Consider the following 17,863-nt stretch of genomic DNA (forward strand, 5'->3'; position numbering starts at 1 on the left):
TTTTTGATTTTTTTTCAAATGGCTTTTTAGGGTAGAAGTTTAAAACACGAAAAAGGTTTTGGAAAGGGTTTAAATGACCTTAAAATGAAACAAAACTTTTTGTTTCGAACTGTACCAAAATACTATTTTTATTTTTGTTTTGCTGAAATGTTAAAAAGTATTTTGGAGTGTTCCAATCTATTCTGCATCTTACATGATAGAAATAAAATTCTGAATCCAGGTCCTTGCAGATAAGTATTCCACTAATGCAGCGATTCCCAACCAGGGTGCTCGGGCTTGAGATCCTTTCAAGGGTGCTGTGGCATGCCAGACAATGTTAGCACTGTGAGGTTTGCAAACATGATACACAAGATAAACCCAAAGATTTCAAATAGAAATCCATAGTTGTGGTCTTTCTGAGTTCTTTGCAACAGAAAAAGTGCTGTATTATTTTTCTGTAGTCAAAAAAAGAGTGAAAACTTAAAGAGTTGGTGTTTTGTGAGGTGTGCTGTGAATCTCTATCCAGGGGTGACTCAAGTCTAAAAAGTTTGACAACCACTGCACTAACAAGCAGCCTTATTTCAGGGGCCTTTAGAACAAAGGAATTACAAGATTTCAGACACTTTTTAACTATCTTGGAGTCAACACCATTTTATTTCAGGACTCATGGTCAGCAACAGCAGAGCTGTGATTGTGAGTGGTGACTTGGTAGGGGCTGAAAAACGACAGGTTGTATTAACTGGAGTCTTGAAATAAGTAAAACGTAGCCCTTGTGTATTGGAAAAAGGATTGGGTTACTCCCCTCCCAGTCTTTATAGGTTCTTATACCACCCTACTCATTAATATCTGTGTGCTCCTGAGTGTTACATGATTTGACTGACATTTCTTACATTTGGTTTCTTTTTCAGCCTTTCCCCAAGATATTCATAATAGTGCTTGGAATACAGACAGAAAAAAAAAAGAGTGATGCTTCTATATGACACCAAAACATGCTTTCTTGATAGCCAAGAAATAAAGCAAGAAGTTGGATGTAAGAAGATATACAATACTAACCCTTAGTGCCTTCTAACAGTTCTTTTCTCTTTCTGCTGCAGAAACACCCTTCATAAATCATAGTCACAAATCTATGTTTATTTTATGAGCATCTAGAACACACTGATATGCGCCCAACATGATGTAATCATAAATGTTATGTAGAGGGCAGGGTAGACATTCAGAACAGGTGAGCTCCCTTGTAAGCTGCCTCCCTAATGCATTGTGTTTCTTTCTTTAGTTTGCTTTAGACATGGCTTTTAATTTTGCATGTTTCTTTAATATAATTGATGCTCTTTGCCTTGCTTTCTGCATCCTGTATTTTTTCAGATCTATAGTGAGGTCTGAAATCACCTCTTTGTTATCTGTCTTACCTTCCTTGTGCCAATGAAGAAATGTGCTTGATTCCTCCCACCATACTTGTTGACAAATGCTGACGCAGCACAAAATGTCTTATGTATTTTGGGCATCCTAATTTGCAAGAAAAAAAGAACTCCATATCCTCTGAAAATAGCTATTGCTCCTTTGCTTTGTTATTTTCTTGCTAATTCTATGACTGTTAGGCAACTCTTTTTTTTCTTTTACAGCTGCTCTTTCTTTTTCAATGAAGTCTGGGTCTCCTGGCTGTAGCTACTCTGTTTTTTACCTGCAGTTCTGTTTCTTAACACACACTTCACTTTTAATGGAGCTAACTTGTCTCTGTCTTCTCTGCTTTTGTATTTCTTCCTCTTCCACCTGTGACTTTATCACTGCCTTTTCTCCTACTGCTTCTCAGTTCACTGTGGTAGACATACCTGAACTAGTTTTAAACTGCCTCAGGTGCTGGGTGATATTGAAACAATCTATTCTGAATGCCGCAACACCACAGAGTGCAGTGTATGCAAACTGTTTTAGGATTTATGCTGCTCTTCAGGAGGACTTTGCAGCCTATGCTGATCCTGGTGTTGTTGTGGCTGTACTGATACTGGTATCTAAGCCCACTAGTTTAAAGCTAGCTTGAGTATGTCCACGCAAGTGACTGTCACAGCAGGACTGTAGTGTAGACCAGGGCTGCCCAACAGGCAACTTGAGGGCTGCATGTAGTCCATGAGCTCTTAAAATATGGCCTTTTCCACTGCTGTGCAGTGGAGGGTAGGGAGGTAGCAGGCTGTCAGTGCAGGTCTCTGTAGCACTGGCATGGCCTGTGTGGTGGGGTGGATTCTGGGACAGCCGCCCTGCAGCATTGCTGACTTTTGGCACATGCTGACACCATCTGCAGCCGCCAGCCACACCAAAGCTGGAGAGCCCTGGTGCAGACAAACCCTAAGAGACATGTCTATACTGTATCCTTGCAGCCGGATGTGGTATAGAGGGATGTCCTCACAGCTGCAGGGATGAGCTGCAGCAGTTAAAACTAAGGAAGTATTAATGTGCTTCCTTAGCACTAGTCTTGAAGCATCAATATTGGAGACAGTTAAAGGTGCCGCTTTAGTAGGAAATTCTTTAAAACTTTTGTATCAAAGCAAAATCAGATGTATCAGCTTTTCAAGGACAACCCCCAGACACATATATGGAAACATGAATGATGTTATATAACACTTCAATCAAAATGAAAATCCCCCAAAATGAAAATAGCTGCAACATTTGTGCTATTGAAGATGTTATCAGTGCACTCATAGACTGTTTTCTCCACATAGAGGAGTCAGAGGGCGGAGTTCCGAGTCTGAATAATTACTTATCCCTTGAGATGTGTCATTATAAAGAAGAATGAGCTGTGAATGTTCCTGTCAGCCAACAGATCTGTTACTCAAGTGCTAGTTGGGATTTTGTGATCCTCCTCCTCATCTTGTAAGTAATGGGGGACTCATCGTATAAGGTAAGAAAATCTCAGCTATCTTCACTTCCTTAATGATGATCAGAGACCCTGTAGTCGGAGAGACTGTTAAGAGTTCTCATGGAAGCTCTTGTGTGGCTTGCACTTTGTCACTTGCAGATTGAATCACTGCCGGTTGAATGTAGCGCAGAGATTGTGTCTTTAAGATAATGTCTGTAGCCTCCGCAGTCCTCATGGAAGTTCATCATGTTTGGACTTGCGTTTTCCTAGTAGGAAGTGGCACTTTAAGTATTCAATGAGACACTTTTTATGACAAGTAAGCAAAATTGTTAACAGCGCAAGTTATTTTCCCACGTTTCAAAAGAGAGGGAGATGCAACTGATAGAGGGTATTTCCCTCTGACACGTTCTAACTAGAATGCTTCGGCATGCCTCACTGTCACATGTATTAAACATCCCATGTTTCAAAATGGCCGCAGGGGCACTTCAACTACAACTCATTGAAAGAACTTTAGTTAAAGCACCCCCGTGGCCATTTTGAAATGCAGGATGCTTAATACACATGACTGTGAGGCATTTTAATTCAAGCAGTTCTCCGGAAACTAATCTAATTAAAACGCACCCCATCCACATGTCCTTGTGCATGTCTATAGGCACCTGAGGAGAGAAGACTGAGGGAGGCTTGATAACAATCTTTAAATACAAAAAAGGTTGTCATAAAGAGGATGGTGACCAACTATTTCCTGTGTCAGCAGGGGAAGGGAAAGAAATAATAGGCTGAAATTGCAACAATGAAAATTTATTTTAGACATTAAGAAGTTGTTTTTTTAACTTAAGGGTGTTTAAGCACTGGAACACATCACGTAGAGATCCTGTGAAATCTCTGTCTCTGCCAGTTTTTAAGTACAGGTTAGGCCAGCAGTGTCTGGGATGTTTTAGGCAGAGATTGCCTAGATAACTTTCATGCTAGAAACTGAGGTACCTACAGAGTTCAGGTACCTCCTGTCGGGGGTTAGAACAGGCAGCCAGGCCTGGGCTGATTGACCAGCTGGGGTGTGTTAGGCCTGCCATGACTGTACTCCCCCGATTGGCTGAGAGGGCAGCAGGGCCCCTATTTAAGCCCACCAGGAGCAACAGTCTGTAGGTTGTTCAACAAACATGCCTTTGGGTTCCACATCTTGTTCCTGAACATGTTGCTCCTGGCCTCTGCCTTCCTGACCCTGGCTGCTGAGCTCCCATGTTGCTCTCTCGCTCTCTGTCCTTCCCTTCCCCTGGCTGTTTTTTGCTGTTCCTGTGCTCTCCCTTGACTGTATGATTCCAGTTCCAAAATCTCAGCGCCTGTCATTATGTCTGACTGCCTATGTGCTGGGAGTGTTAATAGCTCTGGCATTAGGTAGTAGCTGAGAGAGTGATTCAGACCTACATTTTTTATTACGGCACTTAAAGTGGAGGTCAGGTGACTGAGTCCTGCCTAAACCACTTTACAAATTTATCCTTAAGCACCCTTTAGAGGTACAGTAAATGAGGTTATTACCAATTATCACAGATCATGTAGCCTTTCTTTCCATATGGAGAACTGTATTTGCTATGTTATGACTTATCTTGAAAGGCCTTTATTTTTTAAATGTACACCATATTGGATATTTATGTTTGAGGAGGTAAATTGAGAAAGTGAACTTTGAATTTGGAATAAAAAATGGTGACATTTGTGATGAATCTTGGTTCTTGTGGGAGTCCATGTCCCAATCTTGGACCAGCTCTCAAACTATTTCCTGCATATTTCCAGGTCCAAAAAAGAGGACACCTGTCCACGTGGGGGGTGGGGGGTGGTGGCATAATATGAGCTTGGGGATGGGCAGTGACATGTTGATGCCCTGCCCCTGCCCATTCTGTTTCCCCTCACCAACAAACCACATCCCCCCCAACCCTGCTGCTGCCCCTCACTCCAGACCCATTGACCCCAGCACTGCCAGTGCCCCTCACTCCCAAATGGCAGTACCCTGCCCCCCCACCCCTTGCTGGTGTCCCTTACAACCCACAGCCCCCTGGCACTGCCAGTGCCCTGAATACCCAACTCGCAGTCATCCATCCCATCCCCCACGCCCCTCACTCCCGATCCACACTCAGCTCTGGTGGGTGTCCATCACTCCAGACCTGCAGCTCCCTGCACCCCTCCCAGCCCCACCGGTGCCCCTCACTCCCAACCTGCATCCCCCTGCCCCCCAGCTCTGCTGGTACCCCTCACCCCTGACCTGCATCCCCCCAGCAGCTCAGGCAGTGCCTCTCACCCCTGATCTGCAGCTCCTGCCCCTGTAAACCCTGCTGGTGCCCCTCACTCCCCACCCATGGCCTCCCTACCCAGTGATGTGCCTTACCCCTGACCACAGCCCCCTGCCACCCAGCCCTGCTGGTGGCCCTCACTTCCAACCCACACCCCTTGCTCCTAGCCCTGCTGCCCAAGCAGCTCCTATGTTGCTCTCTTGCTCTCTGTCCTTCCCTTCCCCTGGCTGTTTTTTGCTGTTCTTGTGCTCTACCACAAGGTGATTGGATGTTGGGGTCATGACAGCCAATCACCTTGCCCGCTGCTCCCAGTTGCAAGCAGCCAGCCTGAGAGGGCAAAGGAACAGCAAAAAACCCAGACATTTTGCTTTTATTTAAACAACCCACCCAGGTGCAGCACAGGGGACAAAAAAGAGGACTTGTCTGGGAAAACCCAGACATATGGTAACCCTATCCTGCACAGATGAGCTCCACACCTTAGCTAGAGGGTTCTGTTGTGCCTGAGGAGTGGAGTTCACTCTGCTCTTCATCCCAGGGCATTCAGTTATCTTTTAGATGTCAGGCCTGGGCCATTAAACAACCTGAAGAAAAGGTCTGCGACCTTAAACTTGACTCAAAATTGAGACAAACAAGTAAGGATGAGTAGTCTCTAGCATAGCCCTGGATTTGGCCCAAATGAAAGGATAGGTAGAGCTTAATATTTTGACACATGAAGCTACCCATGACATTTCGTATTTTTTCATATAATTACTTGATTAATACCTGTCATTGTACTCTCTGATCAAAGGCAGGGGGCAGAGGGTGGATTTTAGGTTTGCATGAACAAACAGAAGAAGTTTACAATAGCTAAGGGAAGGGGTGACAGACAAGACTTCTTGCAGTGCCAGTTTGGTTCCTGGATTTTGTTCCATCCAAACAATACAAAATGAACTCCACGTCCAACTCAGAAAACATCTTTACAGGAATAGCAATTGGAATATACGGATGCAAGCTGTAAGTTTACTTAGGACCTTTACCACCTTGATAACATAATCTTACCTTTCTATGAAGAAAGAAGGCCAAACTCTTCCTCCTTAGGTTGACACTAGATATGAGGAGATCATTTACTCTAAGAGTACCTGGGAATTGGTGAGCAATGTCGATTTCAACTTATTAAACCATATACAGCTTGATGAAATTGGGGAAAGTGCCATGATGCCTGTTTATCAATTTAGACTTGTAGTACATTTATTGTATAAATATTGTACAGGTCCCAGAGTCTTGTCTTAAGAAAGGAGGATGATGTGGGTCTCAACATGAATAAAAATATATTAATTGAGCAGGTGACATTTTGAATCTTGTATTGCATGCAATACTTATTACCTCTTTGGCTCCTATGCATTGCTAGAATGGGTTCAGTACTGACAGTAAGTAATTAACAAAGATAAATCCCCTGAGATGAGGCAATATGTTATGAACTACTGCACAAATGTATTTATACAGAATGCAGAATTCTATACCTAGATAAGTCAATATACATTTTCATGCAAAATTAGAGGTTGTGTTTTTCCATGGTCAATTGTTGTGCTCAGCATTTCTGTATATGAATGTGAGATGTGTTTGCAATCAGAGGGGAACGGTTGTTATTTACAAAGGTGGTCTATTTCTCCAGTGAAGGCAACACCTGAGAGGAAAATTCAGTTCATATTGTGCAACAAGTATAGTCAATTAGATTACACATATAGTGCAAGAGTTAGAGTTGAGTGTGTAACATGTTTAATTAGCATATTAATTAAAACTATTTAGCTGTGTGGTTGGCATGAAATCCTGTATTTCCTGTTAATGAAATCTGCCAGAAGTGCTGACTGTATAATACAGTAAGTATTTCTATGCTAAGTAAGTATTTGTATGGAAAGATTCATGTCATATTGTTGCAATCTGATGAAAGGAACGCTTGAGAGAAACTTGGAATTTTCACTTTGTGGCAAAGTTAAACATATTGAAATTTCACCCTGAACTGGAATAAAACATGCTTGGGTAACAGACAACTGTGAGAGAGGCAGCCTGCATTCACAGTAAAAAAATGCCTTGATCAGTCAAAATGGCAAAAAGCTATGCCAAGGGTCCTGGGATTTTATAGGGTGAGAAATGAATGAATCCTAGGGTTTGTTTATACAGGGATATTCAGCAAAATTAATCTGAGTTAATTAAAGGCGGGATCAAATAATCCAAGGGCATTCAGTTTGTACAAACAACTGTTATTAGCGGAGTCTTTTGTGTGCCTCAAAGGAGACACAGCGAACTGGGTCCACCTTAAGGCATGCTAGTCGTGTGTAGATGAAAGGAGAGATGTGCGTGCATGACACTTAATGCTTTTGCACCACTTTAATGGTGTCAATATTTGCATGTCTTGGCAGTGTATTGCACATTAATTCCAGCTGCTGTAGGAAATTCAGCGGCATAATGCACCTTAAATGACTTGGAGTACAGCAAACTAAAACTCCTTCGAGGAGTTTTAGTTTGCTGCCCCTACAGCCGTGGAGTGAAACACTGGGCTCCGTGCAGCTCAGGGGCTCAGCAGAAAGCCCTGGAGACAGCCTGGCAGCAGCCCGGGAAAGCAGGCTCCACCCAAGAAAAGCAGTGAGCCTGATCTTTCTCCCCCAATCTCCACCCCGCCCCCAGAGCTTGCCTGCCTGCCTAAGCTGCGTGGGGGCCTGGTGCTTCCCACCATGGCTGTGGTGCCCCCTGGGACTGCCCGAGCTGGGTGCCTATGGGTGGGTGCAGCTTGGTGGGGGGGGGCTGCCGCTGCCTCAGAGGGAAATACCAGTCCTCCCCACCCCCCACCGCAGTCCAGGGACCGCTCCGCCCACTGGCAGCTCGCCCTCCCCTCCCTGCCACCAGGGAGGCAGGTAAATCAGTGGGGTGTGTGCATGACGCAGGGGTTTAATCAGCCCTAAATTGTAGTGTTTTTTTTTTAAACCCATCACTTCAGTTTAGGGTCCCTGTTTCATCTACACATGCCTAGTGTGTAGATGAAACACCCTGCTTTGTCCACACACACCTGGACCCAGTGCCTAGAACCCAGCAAAGTACTTTCGTAATACAGTGTCAAGACAAGACCAGAAGCCTGTATTAGGTGCCCAGAAATCATTATGGGATCCAGTACAAATACCTAACTGGAACTCATGCTGGTAGCTGCATGCTGCTTGTCCTGATATTATGCTAGCCCCATTTCTGACCCAACATGGGTCTGTAGTACAAAGCTGTCAGCAGACCTGCAGTGCAGTCATATTCCACAGTCACAAATGCACCCAGGAGATATGAAGGGGCGGGGGCTGTAAGATGACTGCAAATGTTGTTCCTCATTGGAAGCTGGGCCTATACTTCCTCTGTCCATGTGCCTCCCTTCACCTAAACAGCCTGTCATAGGCATAATTTATTCTCATTAGTATACAGTTTCTTCATTTCTAAATTAACTGGGTAATAAGGAAACCATTTGAAAGAAAGTGGCGTCTCTGGTGGGTTACAAATAGCTTTCCACTCTAAAAGTTGACAACAGAAAACCAGCAAAGGGAGAGGCCTTTTCCCTTACTCTTTTTGAAATATGCTTATTTCCAATATTTTATGTTGATAAAATGCATTTTACTTGGTTTCTCTGCAGAAAACAAGCTCTTCCAACTGCCTGTTTTCTGTAAGAGTCATACAGGCCAGGAACATTACATCAAGGGACCTAGGTGAGTTGTATTCTTCCTTCCGTATTCTTCATAGTTTATGGATTGTGAGCAACAAGTAAATGTAGTGTAATCAAGTAACAGACCTGGATTTTTGTTGGGTGCCCTGAAGCACCTGAAATATGAGCAGAGTAGAGGGAGTAGTTGGAATCTGTTTAGTGGGACAGCAAACTACCATCTAAGTTTCCTTGGGATTGTGTTAGATGAAAAATATAAAGTAGCAAAGCATGCAGGGTGACGACATTGCACTTAGTTAATCAGCTTAGAGTAGTTTCTAATTTTCACGTCTATAAATTAAATCATAGATTGGAGTCATACCAGACAGCTGGGGTGCTACAAATAAGCTATCGAAGGTTTTCATTGTCTACCATGAGCAGTCAGAGTGCCTCAAATAGCCTCACTGCACAGCACAGCGCCACATGGAGATACTTTTTAAACCTAGCTTAAGTAATGGAAGCAGAAGAGTATGGCCAGCATGGAATTCTGTTCAGGCTCATTCACTCTTGTGTGATGGCATTTTGTGATACAGGCATATCCTAGGAGTATGTCTAAGGGTAAACCAGACAATTCTGAGCATTGCAAACTCCTCTATATTTTGGGGTCTTTGTAGTGCCAGATTCTCAGCTACACAGATTTACTGATTTGTCCTTGATAAGAAAAAGCGACCTGAAGGGCCAGCCCTAGGCATATGCTGAATCCACAGCTAAAATGGGACTCTTTTGCAACTCTTTTTTTAATTAGCATTCCCTCCATTTCTTTCCTCAGCAGTGACCCCTTTGGAATTATGTACTGTGGGACACTTAGTTGTTGCCCATTTGTAGAGATCTTTTATAGCAATCTTAGTAAGACAAACACCTTAAGACCCCTTTTCCACATGCTTCAAACTCCTCTCCTACCTATATTCCTAATGAAAGCATTGTTGACTTGTCCAGCTAAACAAGACATTCCACTAAAGGTGAGGTATGGAATACATTTCTCTTCACAGAGATAAGCACGATCACCTGCTAGTTGACCATAAGAGTGACCAGCAATGTGTATCACTGAGTTCCCCTTTATGTCTTTATTGTCTAATCAAGCTCTTGAGCAAAAAATCATTTGAGTGAATTACCACAGTGATTCAAATCAGGGGTGATGCGTAGGGGGTGCATGCGGGTGCATGTGCACCCCCTGAGCATGGCAGTGCACCCCCTGAGCACTGTCAGAGCTTGCACCCCCTGCTGCCAACAGCACTGGCGGCATCTGCGGGAGCTCCCCCACTTACCACTGCCACGTTCCCACCACTCCCGCTGCCACCACCGTGCTCCTGCCGCCGCTGTGCCCCCTCAGCCGCCAGGGGTGCATGCTGTTAATGATTCAAATATAAGCATGCATAGATATCCAGATTTACATGGTAACATTTAAAAATATTTGAAAACCACTGCTGTAGTATAAAGTCTTGTACCTGGAAAGAGACTTACCTTGTGGGCCGGATTGTCCAACAACTGTCTAATGCAGATGTGTATTAGTAATGTACTTGTTTTCAGTAAAACATTAGTAACATGAGCAGTGATGTACAGTTCTGTACCATCAGCCAATAGTGGCTATCAGAGATCTCTGATATGACGTGGCAATTCCTGCGTTCAAAAGAAATTCTACTCTGTCTACTCTGTCAAAAGGACAGTTCTTCCCTGCCCAAAGGCTGCTGAGTGATGCCATTTGCTTCTGAGGCTGAAACAAGTCTGAAGTATTGATATACACTATTGCTATATCATTTCTTTTTCTGCTTCAGCGACTGCATCTGATTGCTACGTGAGCCTGTGGCTGCCAACAGCTTCAAATGGAAAGTTCCAGACCCAAACCATCGAGAACTCTGATGACCCTGTCTGGAATGAGACTTTTTACTTCAGGATCCAGACTGAAGTCAAGGTGGTTAAGAAAATAAGAATTCATTTTCCTGAAAACCCCAGAGGCTTCATTTCTAGTCCTGGAGATCAAATATGCTAAACAAATTAGGGAAATACTTGTGAAACAGAACTTGCTGTGGATCATGTAGAACAAAGTAGCAGAGAGGAGTGACTTTCTTAGGATCATCTTTGTTTCGGAAAAATTGAAAGTATAGGTTTCTGGACTAGGGACAAGGAGCGCTGGGAGAGATAGCATCTTCTCCAGATCAGCATATTTAGAATTCTACAAAACATAATTTCAAAGACACAGAATGGACCATCATTCACAGTATCCCATCCAGATTCTTGGAATTAATACCCCAGGGCCAAATCCTCATTAATAAACAAAATGCCTAATCTTAGGGATAATATAAATGCTTAAATGGCAAAAAGTGATGCAGGATACCTGTACTTCAGCAGCCACAAAAATGTTTAAGGTATGTACAGAAGTGCTCTGTGCACGTCTTACAGCGCTGTGGTTTAGAGCATGTTTGTAGCACTATAAAGTTACAGCACTCTTAACCATGACAGAAGTGCAGGGTTTGGTGGGGGAGGGTTCTGAACCTCCCTGCACTTTCCAGACTAGGAGCAGGGGACACTTTGCAGCCTCCTGGGGCTTCTCCACTGGTCAGAAATTAGACCAGCGTACAGAAGTTACTTAAAGTGCTGCAGGCTGCTGAAGTGCTGTAAAATAGAGTGCTTCAAATGTAATACCTCATTTAACAAGGGGTAATTTAAAGCGCTGTACCCATTTTTAGTGCTGTAAAGCTGTGCACTTCTGTTAAGTCATGGCAATAAAATGCTTTAAATGGCAAAAAAGAAAAAAAAAGAAAAACAACTTCTGTACATACCCTTAGAGCTTACGCTCACTCAGTGCCTGCCTTTTGAATGATAAAGATACCTAAGGACCTGGCTCCTATCCAAAATTCACGCAAACCTATTAGGGTGCTGGACAACACCTAGATTTCACCGGTCTCTCCAGTGGGCCCAAGTCTTTTAGGTGCCCTCAGGACACACTTAACCCACACTGACAGCATTGGGTGCCAGTAGACGTTCAGGGATGCTGCTCTGACACAGTATAATTACAGTACATTGAAGCAGATTCAACTGAGTCTGCTGGAGCATGCTAATTAGCACACTCCAGCAGCCTTGGCATCTTGTGTATTTAGCATTCCTGTGCTTCAAAATGGCAGCAAACAAGCTTTAGTTAAAGCGCCCCCCCCCCCCCCCCCCACCATTTTGAAGCAGGGGATGCTGAGTACATAAGATGCTGCGGGCACTTTAATTAGAGCGGCTCTTGGAGCTGCTGTAATTAAAGTGCCACCCCCCGCCCCCAGTGCATGTTTAAAAATGCCCATTGATATCAGTGCAAAGTGTTGTAGTTAGTTATGTGTATGCACAGCTGAAGGAGGAGGCTATTGTGATGGTGTCTCCACTGCTCATCTTTCTCATAAGAGCCTAGTGGAAAGACACTGGTCTAGGAAGTAGAAGACTTGGGGTTTAGGTCTCTCTGAGCCTGAGGGGATTATTACTTTCAATTCTCACTTTCCAGCAGACCCTAACCACTAGGTTACAGGATAGTCTGGTGTGAAGTATGCTCTATCTTCCTGTTGAAGCTGAGCCGCTGTACAGCCAAAGGTGCCAGAGTCCTGGGGCAAAGCAAAGTTCCAGACCCAAACCATCTTTGGCAGAAAGCAAGCAAGGAGCCAAACAGAGTAACCTAGTGATAACAGCAATAACCTGTGAGGATGGACACCTGAGTTTTGGTCCCTATTTCCCAGCACTATTTTTGTTCTTTTAGTAGTGGTACTTACGGGGCCAATATGGATTTTGCCCTGAGTCCCACATTGCTAGATGCTTGCATGAATGTTGTTTTCTTTATCCTTCCTTTATCTCCACAGTGATACAGGAGTTTGCAGCAGAAATGACCTAATGTTTTGTGGCTGTTAAAGAGAACAGACTTGTGACGTATCTCTTCTTTTATTCCCAGAATATCTTAGAACTGACTGTCTTTGATAAGGACCCAGTCACCAAAGACGACATCCAGTTCACTGTTCTCTTTGATGTTGCTAACGTGAGGCCTGGAGTGGTAGCCCATGAAACATTCTCTTTGAAATCGGAGGTAAGGACTGAAATTTCAGGAAGACTTGAAGAGTCTTTTACAGCCCCCATCTATATAACGTATTAACTGGATGTTGTGTTTGCATGGGGAGACATTAAATACTAGTTAGCAGTGACATGCATAGGCTGCTCTCATAACTTCAGGAGAAAAAAATTACTCTCTCAGGTAGACCACCACCTGTGTGAGAAGCAAAAATGCATTGATACCCTGCCATCACTGAGGTCTGCAGTGAGTGCTGTTCATCTTATGTGTTCCAGATGAATAGCTTTACATCCTTCAGCTTAAATTTACTCTCACCTTGCTCAAATACTTCCTGCTAGAAAGGGAAAATACTTGGTGAAAAATATGACAAAACTCATGCATTTCCTAAGTTAAACTGTCATTTTATGTAAGTTCCCTTTCTCAAGTTCCAAAGCTTACCCCCATTTCATTCTCATTTTCATTGACCACCAACAAAGGGGAATTTATTCTGATAAAATGCCTGATAAAATCCCATCAAGGGGCTGGTGGGAGGAATTATCCAGAAAGAAAAGCTAGGATAGTTCTACACTGAACAGGATGGTTACAAATGATTAATATTTATTGTCCCTTTCTTTTTTTCAGAAACAGAAATCTTTTCAGCAATGGGAGTCTTTGGAAGTAGAATTTAAGATGGAAAAAATGTGAGTAAAATGCAAAAGTGATATGTGGGTATGGATCTGGTAAGAAGGTAATAACAAATATGGATCAACATGAATGTGCTGTCTTGAAACGTATCTTCTTTTTGCAAGTGGAGATTTGGGACTGCTGCTTTTCTTCTTCAGTTGTTTTGAATTCACCTCAATCTCCCAAGATGCCTCCATTCCATTGATCTGGTTTGCATAGCTGTTGCCACCTGTATGACAACTAAGACCTGATCCCTAAACATTTTAAAATTGGAAGAGCCAGATAATTTGCATGTGAGAGCATTGCAAAGGAACTCTCTGAGCCGCCAGTGTTCATTTCTTTTACAAATCTTGAAATACTGGGGAATTCCCCAAAATAACTTATATTGTACCAATATTAAAAAGGATAAACAGAATCATGAATAGGCCAATATGGGAAGCAATCAGTAGAGAGTAAAAGGTGATAGTTAAATTAATGTTGCTAACATAATTTTATCCAAAAACAGTCTCCTTGAATAAACTTGAAGTCAGTTTTGGTGAGAACACAAATTTGGTTGCTAAAGGTAGCTCTGTTGACATGATCATTAGGGTTCTGTAAGTCATTTGACTTAGTGCCAGATTACATTCAAATACAAAACTGTGACATGCAAAAACTGGTTAAGCTGCTATGGGAATTTGTCAGTTGATGGGGAAGTTTCAGTGGAGTTCTGCTTGGATATGTTCTTGACCTAGTGCTATACAATATCTTTGACAGCGATCTGGATAAAAATATAAAATCACTGCTAATGGGGCTTCATAAATTAGGATTCTCAAAATACAGGCTTTGACAATAATGTATTAACATGGAAAACAGTTTGCTTTTAATTATATACTTGCAAGCCCTCATTTAAAAATATACTTAAATTCAATAAATTTTTATGTTTAAAAATTTGTTTGGTTCTATTTTTTCAGTCCTGGACCTCCTGAAAACCTCAGGACAAATGGTGTCCTTGTGGTAAGGTTCAAATTTGAGTTTTTCCTTTATTTCTTCATTATTTTTTTCTTTCTTTAATTTATTTCTTTCCTTCATGCCCAAAACCAAGCCAAATCCAAATCCATCCATATACTGCCAACATGATAAATAGAAACACAGGCCTAAAATAAGAAGACAGGGCACATCTACACATGATGCTACATCGCGGCGGCATCCATGGGTGTCTACATGTGACCAGCAGCTACTGTGCTGTAGCAGCATGCTCTACTGCTTTAATGTGCCACTGTGGCTAAATAGCTGCTAAAAATAACCATTCACTGCGCATACAGCACAATATGGGTGGTTACTGTGCTGTGCTTTAGTACTTTGGGAGTAGTAAATCACGGCACAGTAACAACATTGCCATAGGGAAGAGTGTGGACGTGCCTACAGTCTAGGAGTGGAGGGATTTCAGCATTGCATTCTCTATGCAATAACAGACTTCTGGATCCCTCCTGCAGGTGAAATCCTGTCCTCACTGACACTGATGTCAAATCTACCTTTCTTACATTATAGAAAGAATTCATCAGCCAATTCTTCTTCCTTCAAACCATTAGAAGCACTTTAAATTGGTTTCTAAGTGATTATCCATTCTTTTGCTGATTGTCTTTCTCAGTCTCGTGAAATGTGTTGCTTGGAAGTTCAGGTGGAGAAGGAGGAGAATAAAAAGTATTTGAAAGGTAAGTCCATTCCCTAGCTTAAGGGAGCAGGCAGCCAAGTCTACTGTATTCATAGCCTGCCAATTCCAGCTAGAGGAACTTTAATTCACAGTGAAGACTGCCTCTATTTGAATGACAATAAAGTAGGGTTCACTGAAAATCTCAGAACTGTCCTTTTCAGCATTTCTCCTTTTCCAGTTTTATAGAATCAAAGAAAAATAGGGCTGGAAGGAGGTAATCTAGTGCTCCCTGACTCAAGGCATAATCAAGGCATGAACTGTCCTTTTCAGCATTTCTCCTTTTCCAGTTTTATAGAATCAAAGAAAAAATAGGGCTGGAAGGAGGTAATCTAGTGCTCCCTGCTCAAGGCATGATCACCCCTGACTAAAACCATCCTAGACAAGTATTTGTCTAATCTATTTTTAAAAACTACAGAGGATAGAGATTCCAGTCTCTCTGGGTAGTCTGTTTCAATGCTTAACCACCCTCAGAATGAGACACTTCTTCCTAATAGCTATCCTAAATTACCCTTGCTGCAACTTAAGGCCATTGTTCCTTGTCCTGTCCTCTGTTTCCACAGAGAATAGTCTATCACCATTCCCTGTATAACCACACTAAGGTATTTAAACATTGTGATCAAATTCCCCTTCCTTCTTCTCTTCTCCAGACTAAATAATTCCAGTTCTTTCAGCCTTTCCTAATAAAGTCATATTTCCTAGACCTCTAATCTATTTTGTTACTCTCTACTGGACTCTCTTTAATTTGTCCACATCTTTCTTGAAGTGTGGGGCCCACAACTGGGTACAGTACTCCAGGTGAGGCCTCGCCAGTGCCAGATAGAACAGAAGAATCAGTTCCCTTGACTTGCAAATTACACACCTGTAAATACAGTTCAGTATGCTATTGGCTTTTTTTTTGCAGGAAAAGCATATTGTTTTACCTGTTAACACTGTCCTTTTTCCTTAAAGCTATCATGTTGGCATCCATCTTGGTTGGGTGGGCAAAAATGTGATAGGATGCTCATGTTGGGAGTGCTCAAGTGTGCAGTGGGAAAGCAAGAAAAAGAAATTCAAGATACATTGGCATAAGAATACCTGCTGGTGATCACTTCTCTGGTTGCCTGTGTCTTGAGAGTCCTGTCAACATGGCAGCACATGGTGGGTTGTGAAACACGTAGACCACACAGAAGGAAGTTAGTTTACTTTGTTGGATGTTTTACCTGAATAATGGTAATGTTCTTCATGCAAATCCATTTTTTCTAGAGAATAAAAATGTAGTGCTTACAGTGCATGCGTCATATGAGGGAACACAGAAAACCACCATAGATGTAGATACTTTCCACTTCCACTGCATAAAGGGTTGGGAGCCCATACTAAAAGCCAGACTCCAGGTAATAGCCATGATTCCTTCTCACATATCTATAACTCTTATTAATTTACATTGAAACAACACTGTTTATATTTTCAAACATTTTGAAATGTTTGTTGCATCTAGATAAAACAATTAATTATTATATTCTCCAGAAAATTTCGGATAAGGAAGAAAAGGAAGACAATTCACATAACTCGTTAACAGTCCCACTGAAGTTACTTCCTGTTGGACAGAAAGTGACAGTTGGCATGCTCTTAGAAGATGTAAGTATTTCAAGATTTACAATGACTTTAACTGAGGTGAACATAGATAAAGTGCAGCTTAATCAACATAGTAGAATGACTATTAGATATTATGACCATCAATAATCTTTTAGCATTTGAGTTTGTCTGAAATTTTCCATTGGAGTAGCTTTTGCAAATTTGACATTTTCCATGGGAAAATTTCAATTTTCATAGAAATGTTTTCTTGCAGGGAGAAAGTGAACTTGCCAAGAGTCTTCTCAGCAAAGCACAGAGAAGCTGAAAAAAATTCCCTTTGGTTTGTCCAAAACGGAATTTTCTGAAACTTCCTCTCATGCAAACCTTTGTGGCTTGGACTTTCTATCCTGATTCACTTTTTCCAGCCAACCCTGCTTCTTTCATGTTTGGCTTTTATGAAGATGTTTTCTGGCTGTCTATATATCTTATCAGTCTTCTGGCTGCCAATGCTGAAATTCTTAATAGCAGGTTTTTTCTCTTCATTTTCAGCCAGTGGGGTGGTGTGGGAAGAAAACTGGAATACGGCAGTTAAATTATCAGCGTCTTGTAGATGCTTGAAGAGTATTTTGTCTTTAGTGATATTTATTGATCTCAACATTCAGCACTGGGACACTAAAGGCATGTCCATGCCACTTCCATGTCACTCTCACGGCCACTGCTGAGGGGCATGTTTTGTCCGCTTGCTTCTGCGCAACACCCACCCAACCCCAGGGAAGAGAAAGTTGCAGCTACTCTGCCTGAGCCCCTGCCAAGCAACATGTCAGAGCCAGAGATCCTGACAGCAGTGCTAGTGTGTGTTCTCAAGACATCTTTAAGCCAGCTACGTTGTCTCATTCCTGGGATCTGGTGTGTGCTGAGCAGGAGTGAGAGGACAGGTTGTACTTCTTGGTGTTGATTCCATGTGGGGAAGACAAGTCCTAGAAAAACAAGGCTGAGGCATCCCATATACAGAGGATGAGGATAATGAGGGGTGGGATGAGCCCCAAACTGAGGTTCCTGAGCAGTAGTAGTAACACTGCCATCTGACTAGATGCATAGTTTGAGATATGAGTCTAAAACT

At 42.5% G+C, this 17,863-nt stretch overlaps 1 protein-coding gene across 1 annotated transcript in view; it reads left to right on the top strand.

Annotated features, from left to right (window-relative positions):
- Positions 1–2,706: 2,706 nt before the first annotated feature.
- Positions 2,707–17,863, top strand: part of LOC102377714 (cytosolic phospholipase A2 beta-like) — a 49,276-nt gene continuing 34,119 nt past the window's right edge. The window contains exons 1-9 of the mRNA XM_014527568.2: positions 2,707–2,866; positions 8,744–8,816; positions 10,582–10,718; positions 12,726–12,857; positions 13,461–13,519; positions 14,453–14,495; positions 15,130–15,193; positions 16,435–16,562; positions 16,696–16,806. Of these exons, the coding sequence (XP_014383054.1) occupies positions 2,846–2,866; positions 8,744–8,816; positions 10,582–10,718; positions 12,726–12,857; positions 13,461–13,519; positions 14,453–14,495; positions 15,130–15,193; positions 16,435–16,562; positions 16,696–16,806 (768 nt within the window). The 5' untranslated portion in view covers positions 2,707–2,845. The remainder of the gene's footprint in view (positions 2,867–8,743; positions 8,817–10,581; positions 10,719–12,725; positions 12,858–13,460; positions 13,520–14,452; positions 14,496–15,129; positions 15,194–16,434; positions 16,563–16,695; positions 16,807–17,863) is intronic.

The sequence above is a fragment of the Alligator sinensis genome, unplaced genomic scaffold, assembly GCF_000455745.1.
Source record: "Alligator sinensis unplaced genomic scaffold, ASM45574v1 scaffold1849_1, whole genome shotgun sequence".
NCBI lineage: Eukaryota > Metazoa > Chordata > Crocodylia > Alligatoridae > Alligator > Alligator sinensis.